Raw genomic sequence first — 13,900 nt, forward strand, 5'->3', positions numbered from 1 at the left:
TTCAACATTAAAAGAGCTAACTTCAGAACCAGACTGACCCTGAGTTTTAATCCTGTTACTAACTGGTCACGTGACCTAAGACAAACTAATTTTAATTCAAGTTTTCTTCTCTGTATAACGGAAATAATTAAAGAATATTCACAGATGATCTATGTAAAACATTTAGCCAGCCCATAATAAATACTCTACAAATGTTATCTGTTACTAACATTGTTATTACTGGGTAACCTGAGTGGCTCAGTTGGTTAAGCATCCCAACTCTTGATTTTGGCTCAGGTCAAAATCTCAGAGTCATGGGATCTAGCCCCACATCAGCCTCCATGCTGACAGTGTGAAGCCTGCTTGGGATCCTTTTTCTCTCTCTCTACCCCAGTCCCCACTCACACTCTTTCAAAATAAGTAAATAAACTTAAAAATAATTATTATTAGCATTATCATCTGTGGAAAAACCTAAGCCTATTAACACATTAAAACCTCTGAGGAGACCAAGGAAACTTAGTTATGAAATTCAGTAGGTACTCTGTAAAATTGAAAGTCACTGTGGAACAGTTGGCACATGATAACAAAATGAGCACTGGGTTAAATGATACAAAGTTTGTCCAAACTTAATGCAATGTTTTTATTAAACTAGCACTGTTGCCCTAAACTTAACCTCATTTAAAAGTTTTTTTTTTTTTTCCAGTTTACTGCGTTTCCCTCTGTCTAACAGCTGAGTGAATACAAAAAATATGTTTAATTTTGCTCTCTACTATAAACCCAGCACATAGCTCAAAATCAGGAAATGTAAGTAAAATTGGGGGTCATGAACTTAATTTATTTATAGGGACCTGGCATAAATGGCAGACAACAGGGAGTTGTGCAGCCTGTTTTGCCTTGCTTAAAGGCATTCACCTTCTGCTGTTTCATACATTGTTAACCCTCCAAGACAGGGATCCCTGGTATATATGGTGGTGATAGTTTGTAATCCCTAGAAGCGACTAGAGATCAGGACCAAACCCTGAAAAACATAAACGTTAAAGGGCCACGTCAAGACAAAGGATCCCTAAAAGAAGGTGCCAAGTAATAGGAAGTGAAGTCAGGGAAAGTATCTTCATTTTATAAATTAAAAAAAAAGAAACATAGAGAAGTTAAGTACACCAAGATCACACAGCCTGTTACGTATGTGATTCAACCAAGATTATTCAGCTATAAATATTTTAAGGGGAAAAAAAAAAACCCACCTATTTTTCTGCTGGTGCAAGTGATCAATATACTAGAAAAAATGGACATAAACTTATGCATCGTACTTATATTTTTGAAAAGTTTAAAGACAGTTAATTAACAAGTACTAGAAAAACCTATTCCAGAGCTTCTAATTGAAAATCAGTACATAGCTCTTAGCATTTGAGGGAATTTTTCTTTAACGTATAGACTTGTCTTTCTAGCTAATCCAGAATATCTCAAAAGACAGGTTAATTTTGATATCGTAAATAATATTGCCAAAAGAACCAGTTATCTAGGAGTAAAGAAAAAGTAGATGCTAGTTAAAACAGTGTGTTTTATAGTCGTTCCTGTTTTATTTTGCCAAGAAAACTTGATTATTGCTGGAAAAATGTGCTAGCAAAAGATGCTTTCTTCTCTCTCTTTTTTTTTTTTTAATGTTTTTATTTATTTCTAGGAGAGAGAGAGAGAGACAGTGTGAGCAGGAGAGGGTCAGAGAGAGAGAGTCACAGACTGAAACAGGCTCCAGGCTCTAAGCTGGCAGTCAGCACAGAGCCCGACGCGGGGCTCGAACCCACGAACCACAAGATCATGACCTAAGCGAAAGTCGGACGCTTAACCGACTAAGCCACCCAGGCGCCCCGATGCTTTCTTCTCTTAATGAGACTTCCTTTGTAGTGTGGTATTATTGGTACTGTGGCTGTTAAAATGGTTACAAGTAACCTATCACTATGATATATGTTGTAAATGCTGGAAAATTATTATTGCATAACCAAATAAAGGCTTTGTCATCAGTAATTAGGATCTAGAGTATTTTCAGATTTTAAATTCATACATTCTTAAGTTTGAGGTTCAGTGAATTTTCTTAACACTTTATATTTTAGAGCAGTTTTAGGTTCACAGCAAAATTGAGTAGAAAGCATTCAGTGAAGTTTTATTACTTTTCTATTTTCCTTAAACCAAAACAATTTACATCATTTTCATAAGACAGTTTTTCTCTTGGTATTCTTGGCCATTTATGTTCCTTTGTCAGATAGTATGTATGGCTCATGCTGGATTGCTTTGCCTTTTGAGCCAGAGTTGAGAACCGTTAATACTACTTCTTAGAAGACTTTCACAAGGCATTTAGATTGAATTTATAAGCCATTCAGTGTTCTTTTTATTGTACCAGTTGTTTAAATAATCTTAAATTTGTTATTTTTAGAGTGTTTATAATTACAATGGTAATATCTATTTATAGGGGAAAATGGAAAGATTTTCAGTTGACTGTTGTCTTATTGTATTCACGAGGACAGGAGTCTTTAATATATACACATAAAATTCACAATTAATGTAAATATTAGTGTTTATTACCCCCATAGGCTATATACCAGGATTTACAAATTAAGGAGTGGCTTAGCTAATTTATCTAAGTATATTTTTAATATCAGTCTGTATAATTTGTATTTTTATTATTTGCTATGTTCTTAACCTTTAAGAAAACAAAAATCATTTACCTAAAGATACACAAAATATGCTCATAGGATTACTGTGAGCTTCTTGAAGGTGAGGATTGCACATAAATCCTTTTTTGTGTTCCCAAAATTTTGCTTAATGGCTGACATTTTTTTACCAATTGCCAGAAATATTGAATACTATGCATGTTATCTCATTTTGTCCCATATCAATGCTATGAAATATATAAAATTATCTCCATTTTACAAGTAAGAAAACTTGAGGCTCAGAGAGATTAGGTAAGTTGGTTTAGAGGCAAAGGGTAGGGTTTGATCCAAGTTCTTGTGATTTCCAAGTCCATGTTCTTTTTATTAAATTACTTTTATCTCATACTCTTATACTAAGCCCTTAGTATTCTAAACAAAGAAAAGGAATAATAATAAGTACCTCAAGGTGTTGTGATAATTAAGTTAATATTGTGAAGTGCTTAGAAAAAGACCTGGCAGATACTAAAGACAAAGACACTAGATTTTATTATTATTTTTACCCAGCAATGCCTATCAGGAAATTTGAGATGGCTTCTGTAATCCATGATTAATTTATATATGAGTGGTTTATTAGGATCACTGTCACCTCTCTCTCTCATTGACATTTTAAGACTTCATGGCCTAAATACGTTTTGTTAGTAACATTTCTCTTTGTTACTAACATGTTTTCTCTTTATTTTTCATATTTTGTTTATACAATTATTTTATTAAAAATGAATCCACTTTATTGGGAGCATGGGTGGCTCAGTCAGTTGAGCATCCGACTTCAGCCCAGGTCATGATCTCGTGGTTCACAAGTTCCAGCCCTGCTTTGGGCTCTGGGCTGACAGCTCAGAGCCTGGAGGATACTTTGGATTCCATGGCTCCCTCTCTCTCTCCCCCTCCTCAACTCATGCTCTGTCTCTCTCTCAAAAAATAAATAAAAACATTAAAAAAAAACAAAAAGTGAATCCATTATTACTAAATATTTCAAGTGATGTCTCAGTTCTGGTTCAATTTCATAATTTAAAATTAGACCTTAATCTAAGCAATTATTTGCAAAGTTATAGCCAAGCATATAAATTATACTTTTTTACAATTTATATAATATATAAAATATGGAGATACATATTTTCTTTCAGTATCATTCAGAGTATTACCACTTCTTTTTATCTCATTTCCTCTGTTGGTGTATATATGTGTTTAGTGTATGCAGCTCATTTGTGTTTATGTTTTGAAGCAGTCTTTCTTACTAAACTTATGCTGGGGCTTCAACATGTATTACAAAAGTCATTTTACTTAACTCGTTTTTGTAACTGTATTTTGTGGGTAGTTAATAGATTCATCAACTGAATAAAATGATCTCTATTTTGCAAATTATTGTTAGTGTGGGAGCCCGAGAGTGACCACAGGAAAGCGTGGTTAGGGACGCGGGGATGTGCCTGCACACGGGGCTCCCTGCCTGGGCAAAGCATGCCTGCAAACGGGGTGCTCTGCCAGGAGGCCTGCACACAATATCCAAGTTTAATGGTCCGCTCGCAAACGAGGGAACATGCCCTCCTTAGAAGTAAGGAGGAGGCTGGAATTGTGAGCAGGCCTCTTAGTAAACATGTTGTGGTCGCTTCCTCCCTTTGCTCCCACCTGTCCTTGAAATGTGTTTGGCTACTGGCCCTTAATTGGTAAAGGAATGCATCTTGTAGATTTCAGTTTGTATCCAGTTACCGGGTATAAAATAAACCGCAAGAGGGGCTTTCGTAGAATTGTTCCTCCGGCCGGAGTTGTGTCTCTGTCTGTCTTTTGTGTGTGTCTTGTCCTTTGTGTCATTTCGTCCGCAACAGTTAGTCTTGGTTTTGAAACTTTTTCTGTTGAGTCAGGACACGAGTTTCATGTTTGGCTGGTATTTGTGAAATAACTTTCTGTACTTCTTGACAAATTCATGACAACTATTATATACTCATTTATTTCTTATGAGTTAAGATACTAGTTTACTAGGGATTTTACTAAAGTGTATCACTGATGTCACATTTATTTTAGTGTTAATTCAACAAAGTTTTTTTTGTTTTTGTTTTTTTGCCACAAAAATAAAAGTCAACAAATTATGCTAAATCATACTCATTATTTTTCTTGAGATAGTTATTTCACCTATTGAATATATTTTATTATTAACGTCTAGACTAAAGTAGACATTAAGCTGAAAGAATGCCTAAAGGAGGATACCAAAAATCCAAAAGAACGTAGCTGTTTTTACTTTAACTTTCTTCATATGTTCATATGTATTGTTCGCTAACGTTCCAAAAGAAAAATTTGAGGAACAACAGGGTATTCTGTGTTCATGTTAGTAAATTGATATCTTCATTTTCAATTTTTGTACTAAAGTGCTCTGTATTTTTTAATTGTTAAATAATAAATAGCCTGTATAGAATATGAGCAGTTTACTATGACTTTCTCAGATTAACTTCATTTATATTTTCTTCATTTTATTAGCAACTTTATTTTTATCAGTTTTTTTAGTGGTTCTATTTATAAATTGTTACCTTCAGCATAGAAGTTTTTGAGGATTATTTCCATTTTTATAAAAAGGTAAACATTTCAGAATGTTCTTTTTATAGAATGGATATTGCATAATTTGAAATTTTCAAACATCTTGTATTATTTGTCCGTTATTAGCCAATATTTTCCTTTATCTGAAAATTTCACTATTTTAATGTGTATCACTTATTTAAAATCAGAATTACTTCAGCAGTGCTTGTGTGTTATTGTTATACTTAGTATTATAAATTAATGTTAATGTGGTAAAAAAGAGCAGTTTGTAGTATTAATGATAAATTTTTTGTCAGTGTGACTATTTTAATATTTGGCAGTTTAAACTTTAACATTATGAGTTAATCTCGTAAACATTTTTTTGTACACTGACAAAATATTTTCTAATTTCTGTAAATTATTATGAAATTAAAATTCTAATTATTTATTTTACAAGAGTCACAGTATATATGCTGACATTATTTCTGAGTAGGCATGTCATTAATATCGATATGTTCCTAATTGTTGATCTTTTTCTTTTGTCTTTACTAATTCACATATTCCTCCTTATAATTGTACATAAGTAAATAAACAGTAGAAATATGCAGTATACAAAAGTAGCATGTAAAGAAGGAATTCAGCAGTTCTTAACTTTGGAACATAGGTGTGATACACAGTTACAGCTTAGTTAAGGTTATTGTTCTTTTCCCTTGATGTTCCTGTTTTGTGTCATAATAATTTCCTGTTTTAAAGATTTCTTTAAAAATTTCCAGCCTAAAGTGTGGTTAAATAGCATGTCTTTTGCATTTAGGGAAAGAAAACTGATTTTGTCTTCCAAACATTTTGAGGAATTAGTGGTTTAATGTTCCTGCCATTTGTTTGGTTTGTTGCTCTGGAGGAAGAGTATTTGTAGGAAAAGTCTTTTTCTAATATATTGATCTGTTAGAGTGGAAAGCATTTTTCCTTTCATACTTTGCTCAGTGTCTTTGTACGATAAATGTATTCTTTCTGTGGTATAACTTATCACTTTTATTTTTTCACCTAGGATTTTCTGCCGTTTCTTGGCAAAAATGGCAACTAATGGTGCTGTTCTGAAGAGACTGGAACAAAAGGGCGCAGAAGCAGATCAAATTATTGAATATTTAAAACAGCAAGTTGCTCTTCTTAAGGAGAAAGCAAGTAAGGGATTTTACATTTTTGAAAGGATATACTTAAAATGAATTCACATAGTGACAACACCAAAACTGTGTTTACTCCATAAATTATTACTTCATCCACTTGATGATAACTTTTAGAGTCCTTTAATGGTTTAATTTTGAGTAAAATAGTATTTTGGGACTAAGATGAATTAGAATTGGTATGTAATGAATGTAATGTAGAGAAAATAACGTATTATTTTAAGAGTGCTAAAGGAAAATTAATGTTTAAAATAAGTTGATATAGAATTAGTAAATTGAAGAAAATTGGGCAGAATCAAATCTGGACTCAAATATCTCATAACAGAATAAATACTCATATTACTCTCTACTAAGGCATCTTCTGAAGTGATGTTTACATTTTTTCTATTATGTCTTTAAATTTTACCTAGAAATTGCTATGATATGTACAAAACTATCAAATCTGACTTTATGCTTTTAGGATTTAGGTTGAAATTTTTTAAGTATATTTTATTTCTCGTCAATGTTAATGGTGTAATCAAAATCCAAGTCTTTTACTATAAATAATAGAAATAAATGCTTTTCTTTGGTGTATAAGATTGTGAATGGCTTATAGAATTGTACATTTGTTCTTCAGAATATTTTTTCTTTATATTAAATTACTGCTTTAATTATTTCTTTTTATAATGCTTTATAAATGTTTTTTCTTATTTTTCTAATGTTCTTAAAGGATTTTTCTTATTACTTTTCTTAGGTTTTAATATTTCTTTCCATTTAGTAAGATGAAGAGATTGGAGATAATCAGTGCTTCTGTGAATTTTATCTTATATGAGTATCAGTTAGCATCTTGACTAGCATTTCAGTATGCTAATTAAAAAAAAAACGAACCTTTCTACACTTGCATGTTTATTCTTCACCTTCATCATTATTACTTTTTGGTATCCTATCCTGGTGCTTTTCAGTCCCTTTATTCCTGTTTTGCAATAAATATTTTGTAAAAGCTCTTAACATTTTATAAAGAAAATATTTTTCAGATAAAATAACCTACATATACACATAATTTCAAACATACATTAATATGTGTTTAATACACAGGAGAATTAAAAAAGAAAGTAATTTTATAAATAGTAAGAATGATAAAAGAATCTATTTTAGTAAGTAAATACTTAGGATGGTACTACCTACCAGACATATGAGAAAGTCATGTGCTGCATGACTCACATACATAAAGTCACCAAGAATGCAGCAGATATAATGCTAACTGGTAGGAGTGTGTATTTAGTCTGCCTTCATGTAAGCAACTCCAATAGCAGAAGCAGTTTTCAATTATGGTTTCAATTTACTCAGAATGATGAATAATTCTTCAGCTGTGAACAAAACAAAGTATGGTCTAGATTTTTATGATATTTGATTTACAGAAAATTCAGGAGATAATGAAAATGATTAAGAATATTTTGTGTTTATATTTAAAAAAACAGGATCTAGGCTCAGATAATAGGATTTTCACTTACACAGAAGTGTAATCGGTCACTGGAAAATTCTGCAGAATGTGAGGGAGCTCTTCGAGTGTATCTAGCATATTTCAGGACATCTGGCATCCCTGATTTCTGCCCAGTAAATGCGCAAAAATACTCCTATAGATTTTAAGAATCCTACCTGGGGACCAGTATTAACCCCACTGAGAATCATTGTTTTGTTTTTGGTTTGTTTGTTTTTTTAATCCTTTGTATATTCTATTGCTCATCTTTAACGCACATATATTGAGCAAATCTTTGAAGCTATTTCACTCAATGAATGTTTCACCAGCTCAATCTTTGAGACATTAGGAAAAAAAGAATAACAGATTGTAGTTTTTACAAAGTAATGATTAAAAAGAAAGAAGTGAGAGTCATTTTTTTATAGTTTGCTATCATTAGATCTCCAGCTTCAAGAAATAATAATGTGTCTTAATACTTGTCTCATTTTGATACTTTACCTATTATTTAGTTGTCATTAGCATATTTATGGAACCTAGAAAAACAATTCAAAAACAAAACTTAAAAAAAAATTTTTTTAATGTTTATTCAGTTTTTGAGAGAGAGAGAGCACAAGCGAGGGAGAGGGGATCACAGAGAGAGGGAGACACAGAATCCAAAGCAGGATCCAGACTCTGAGCTGTCAGCACAGAGCTGGACGCGAGGCTTGAACCCACCAACTGTGAGATCATGACCTGAACCGAAGTCGGATGCTCAACCAACTGAGCTACCCAGGCACCCCATAAACAAAACTTTTCTGTTCCATTATTATTTCACAGTTTCTTCCTTTTTCTCTATTTTAATTATCACTTTATTTTAATCCTAAACTGATATAAAGGAATAGGAAAACATTTGTTTACTGGTATTATCATAGTTTATACTGCTATGTTCTTTTCAAGTAGCATTCATAAGAAACCTTTTAGAAAACTTGGCTATATCTTTACTAGTTTTCTTAATCCTAGTTTTGCAGGCAACTTTGAGAGAAGAGAAGAAACTTCGAGTTGAAAATGCTAAATTAAAGAAAGAAATTGAAGAATTGAAACAAGAGCTAATTCAGGCAGAAATTCAAAATGGAGGTAATTAAATATAGAAATGATAGGTTGTTTTGATTTGTAATAGTAATTGTATCATTGTTTATTAAGTTAGGTATTGTGCTAGATTTCTCATTTTATCCCCACAGTAGACCTTCTTATGCAATTGTCCTCCTTTACAGAAGAGAAAATGGAAATTTAGAAAAGGCATATGATCTTGCCTGAGCTCATGCGAAAAGTGACAGAGCTGGGTTCAAAAACCTATGCTTTTAGTGATGTTGAGCATCTTTTCATGTGCTTGTTGGCCATCTGTAGATCTTTTGAAAAATGTTCAGGTACTATGCCCATTATTAAGTGGATTATGATTATGATTATTGGTGTTGAATTATTATTATTGGTGTTGAATTGTAGAAGTTCTTTATATAAGTTGGATATTAACCCCTTATCAGATAATAACATTCGCAAGTGTCTTCCCTCATTCAGTTAGTTGCCTTTTTGTTTTGTGGATGTTTTCTTTCACTGTGCAAAAGCTTTATTTTGGTGTAGTCTTAGTAGTTTAGTTTGGTTTCCCTTGCTTCAGGAGATGTGTAGAAAAATTCTTTTCTTCTAGGAATTTTATGGTTTCAGGTCTCACATTTAGGTCTTCAATCCATTTTGAGTTTATTTTTGTGTACTGTGTAAGAAAGTGCTCCAGTTTCATTCTTTTGCATGTAGCTGTTCAGTTTTCCCAACACCATTTGTTGAAGAGACTCTCTTTTTTCCATCGTATATTCTTACTTCATCAAGGAAATCATACTGTACACCTGAAAGTAAGGTAGCACTGTATGTTAATTATACTTGAATTAAAAAAAAAACACAACTATTCTTTTAATCTCTGTGCTAAGTGCTTCAACTAGAGCATCACTTTTCCTTATTAAATAGTTACTGAATATAAGCCATAATGATATTTTTGCTGACATTTAGTTATACTGTATGCCAGGCTAGAGTGCCAAGTGCTTCATGTGTATTATATATTTTATCCTTAAAATCTTGTGTACACAAATATTCTTGTTTTACATATGAGGAAATTGAAGCTTACAGGTATAAAGTAATTTGTTTGAAGTCATACAATTTTTTAAATGTTTATTTTGAGAGATTAGAGAGTATGTGTATGTGTGTGGGCAAGCAGGGAAGGGGCAGAGAGAGAATCCCAAGCAGGCTTCACACTCAGCACAGAGTCCATGCAGCAGGACTCAATCTCACAATCACGAGATCATGACCTGAGTCGAAATCAAGAGTCAGTCAGTTAACTGACTGAGTTACCCAGGCATTCCTGAAATCATATAATTTTAAGTTACTTAACTCAGCAGATAATTATCATTTCAGTTGTTATAAATAAAATTTTATATTTTGTTGAATTATTTTAAAGGTGTCCAGACAAATTTACATTATTATTAAACAATATTAATAGCTCTATTATAATATCAAAAAGGCAGTTGACTCTATTATAGAAAATCCTTCCTAAGTGAGTTAAGGAGGCCCAAGTATAGTGAAAGTCTCTCTTACTCTTTCCTTTCAAATTATTCTGTCAGTGAGTGAATTATTTTGAAATCTGTAGTATAGACTCTACCCTTAGGTAGAGTGAGCTTAATAGAAGTAAGGAAAAATCAGTAATGTATGCTTAAAACTATCAACTAAAGGGAATATTGTTGGTTAATGGAAAATGTGATCTTTTCCAAGACAAGGAGATTTGGAATACAGGTACAGAATTAAATAAACAGTTAAAATATTAGCAGCGTAAAACTGCTTTCCATTTTCCCAGTTCTAAAAGATTTCCCTGGAACATTTTAAACACTGATCTTATTAATGAGATGTTAAAGCTTATCAACAGCTTGAATTAAAGTATTGCATTCTGTCAAATGGTGAAACATAAAATAAGGAGAGTCACATTACTTAATGAAACAGTAGCCTCCAGGGAACTTAAAAATACCTAGAAAAGTGCTCTGAATATTGGCCAGAATCTAACCCACATCACTATCCCTCACAAGATTTTGTTTTTCCATATTCACTAAGCTATGAGAGTGTTAACATTGCTGAAGGAATTTTTTTTCCTTAAAAAGCTTTTTTTTGAAATAGAATTATGGACATGCATCTCCATTAATTCTAATAAAGAAATCTCTATTATTAAAACACTTTCCCAGTTAATTGTTCAGTATAAAAGAACACCTGAGTCAAAAACTTGCCAAACCATGAGAGGATAGTCTCTGGAGACAGACTGCCTGAGTATAAATCCTATTTTCCTACTCACTGTGTGTGATGGGCCAATTTTTTAACTTCTGTATTACTCATGTTGATCATCTGTAAATGGGGATGTGAATAGAACATACTGTTTTTGGAGGTGTCTGGGTAGCTCAGTCGCTTGAGTGTCTAACTCTTGATTTCGGCTCAGGTCATGATCCCAGGGTCATGGGATCAGCTCTGTTTCGGGCTTTGCAATGAGCATGGAGTTTGCATAAGATTCTCTCTCTCTCTCTCTCTCTCTCTCTCTCTCTCTCTCTCTCTCTTTCTCTTTCTCTCTCTGACTCTCAACCTTGCCTCTGCTCTCTCTCTCTTAAAAAAAAAAAGAAACAAAAAAAAAATTTACTGCTTTTAGGGTATTTATGAGAATTATAGGATTAATTCATATAAAGCATTTTGAAAAGTGTCTAGAACATAGTCCATAATCAGTGTTGTTGTTATTATCTGTAATTGTCTCAGTTGAGTCACTAGTGATTGAATGAGAATGATTTAACTTTCATCATGTTTAAAATATACTTAATTTTTTGGCAGCCTTTTTATAATCTTAGTAGGTATTTGATAATCACATAGAATGAATTTTTCTTTTAAAAAGAGTTCATAATGACTTTATTTCATTTTCTGTGTCAGTGAAACAGATACCGTTCCCATCTGGTACTCTACTGCAAGCTAATCCCACGGTTTCTGAAAAAGCAATACAGTCTATACCAATAACAACTGTATCTTCTGATGCCAAAGAACAGATAACAGGAGGAAAAGCAGAAGAAAAGATGAAAGAGAAAATTGAAATTAAAGGTATTTTTAACCTTCAAGTTTACTTGGCTTTTGACTGGTTTATCAGATGTCAACATTTTTGACAATAATAGTGGTGTCAGAAGAAAGTTGAAACCTATATGAACTAGAATAAAATTAGGAAGAGTATGATATTGTAACACAGAAAATGAGCCCCAAAGAAATATGTGAAGATTGACCAGGTTGACAGGGTAAGACTGTGGCATTTGAGGTTGAGTATGTTTTAACATAATTAAACATAGAAAGTAGAGGTCCATATGTAGTTTGAGGAGACTAAATTTTAGTGTATATTTCAGTTTCAGAGAAGTCACTGGTAGAAAGTTAGCTTTCTCATCTTTTCTAATTTATTCTTAACCTTATTACTTAAAGCTATTCTCATCATAAATCTAACTCCTTTTTGACCTAGTCTCCTTTACTCTGTACATTTCGTTTTTCTAGTTGTGTCTAAAAAAGAGCATTTATAATTCATTATACATACCTCTCATAACACTTAACACCCACTTAAGCGTTTCTGGAAAATATGGATGAGGAATTTGTGAACTAACCAAAGCCAATTTAGCATCTAACACTTGCCAGTTCCTTTTGGTAGACATCAGTAACCTTTCTTAGAAGTAGATAGGGGCATGGGGCGCCTGGGTGGCTCAGTTGGCTAAGCATCCGACTTCGGCTCAGGTCATGATTTCATGGTTTATGGGTTTGAACCCCATGTCGGGCTCTGTGCCAACAGCTAGCCTGGAGCCTGTTTGTGATTTTGTGTCTCCCTCTCTCTCTGACCCTCCCCTGCTCACACTGCCTCTCTCTCTTTCATAAATAAATAAAACATTAAATTAAAAAAAAAAAAGAAGTAGATAGGGGCTGTACATCCTCTACATAACTTTACCACTAGGTGGTATGATTATAGCGAAAGCAAGTCAAACTAATTCTTTCACTTTATAAAGATGTAAGCACAAAACAATCAGCCTATTCTAAGTATGATGAATTCCATACCCAAAAGAAGGTATGTTGTGTTTTTGTGACTGCAGGATTAGTTAATCTTCTAGTGAAATGAGGCAGTGGAGTCTTCCTTTGTAAGAGGAGGAAGCACACAAGACCAAATGGAGCTCTGTGTCTAGAATGCTTCTGTCCAGTGGTACTCTCTGTAGTGATGGAGATGCTATATAGCTGCATAATCCAACACAGTAGCTAAAAAGCAGTCATGGCTATTGAACATTTTAAATGTCTGGCGTGATTAAGGAACTGAATATTTTATTATTTTAAATTTAAATTTAGGTGGCTATATGTGGTTGGCCACTACCATATTGGGCAGTGCTGTGATAGTGGGGTGTTCCATTGGCGCTTGACTGCTAGAATTGCCAGATTTCAAAATTCTGCTCATGCAGAGGCTGTGGTTAACCATATAATCTTTCTAGGCTGCCACATGTGAGCATCACTTATTTTTCAATGAAACATTTCTAAAATCTTTCATTAGGACTAAGTTCTTGGTATAGATTTTGATGTTTGCAGTCACCTCTGAAATACGGATTCCTGGTAAAAGTATTACAAATGCCTAGGGAGTTGATTAAAATTAAAAATATAGATATGTAGATATACTGTTATACTGCATTACATTAAACATAGATTGTCACTCAGAGGTAACTACTGTGAAGATTGTTGATGTATTTTCTTCTGGTAATTTTGTATATTCTATATCATTTGAGTTTTTACTAGTTTTTGCTAGTAACATTAAAAATTGTCCATATTTGGAATTACCTCTTTTTTTTGTAAGCCCTGTTTGTATAAATTGCAAATGTCCTTACACAAAATCATTCTTTCCCACTTCAGGCAGAATTATCTATCTCTGTATGTCTGTATATCTTTGTGTATGTAATGTTTGTCACATATTCATTATATACATCCATCTTCCTTAAAGGCAATTTTCAGTGTCTTGATAGCATGGGCCATTCATCTCACTA

The 13,900-nt window shown here is 33.0% G+C and overlaps 1 protein-coding gene across 3 annotated transcripts in view; it reads left to right on the top strand.

Annotated features, from left to right (window-relative positions):
- The window catches only part of AIMP1 (aminoacyl tRNA synthetase complex interacting multifunctional protein 1), a 39,956-nt gene that overhangs the window by 4,508 nt on the left and 21,548 nt on the right, over nt 1-13,900 (top strand). Inside the window, exons 2-5 of one of the 3 annotated variants that reach the window (XM_077755787.1) lie at nt 683-783; nt 6,226-6,359; nt 8,814-8,927; nt 11,787-11,951. In XM_077755787.1, coding sequence (XP_077611913.1) covers nt 782-783; nt 6,226-6,359; nt 8,814-8,927; nt 11,787-11,951 — 415 coding nt within the window. In that variant the 5' untranslated portion in view covers nt 683-781. The remainder of the gene's footprint in view (nt 1-682; nt 784-6,225; nt 6,360-8,813; nt 8,928-11,786; nt 11,952-13,900) is intronic. The other 2 variants (XM_077755785.1, XM_077755788.1) reach the window with 2 other exon arrangements.

This window comes from Crocuta crocuta, unplaced genomic scaffold (genome assembly GCF_008692635.1).
Source record: "Crocuta crocuta isolate KB4526 unplaced genomic scaffold, BGI_CrCroc_1.0 scaffold92, whole genome shotgun sequence".
Lineage (NCBI taxonomy): Eukaryota > Metazoa > Chordata > Mammalia > Carnivora > Hyaenidae > Crocuta > Crocuta crocuta.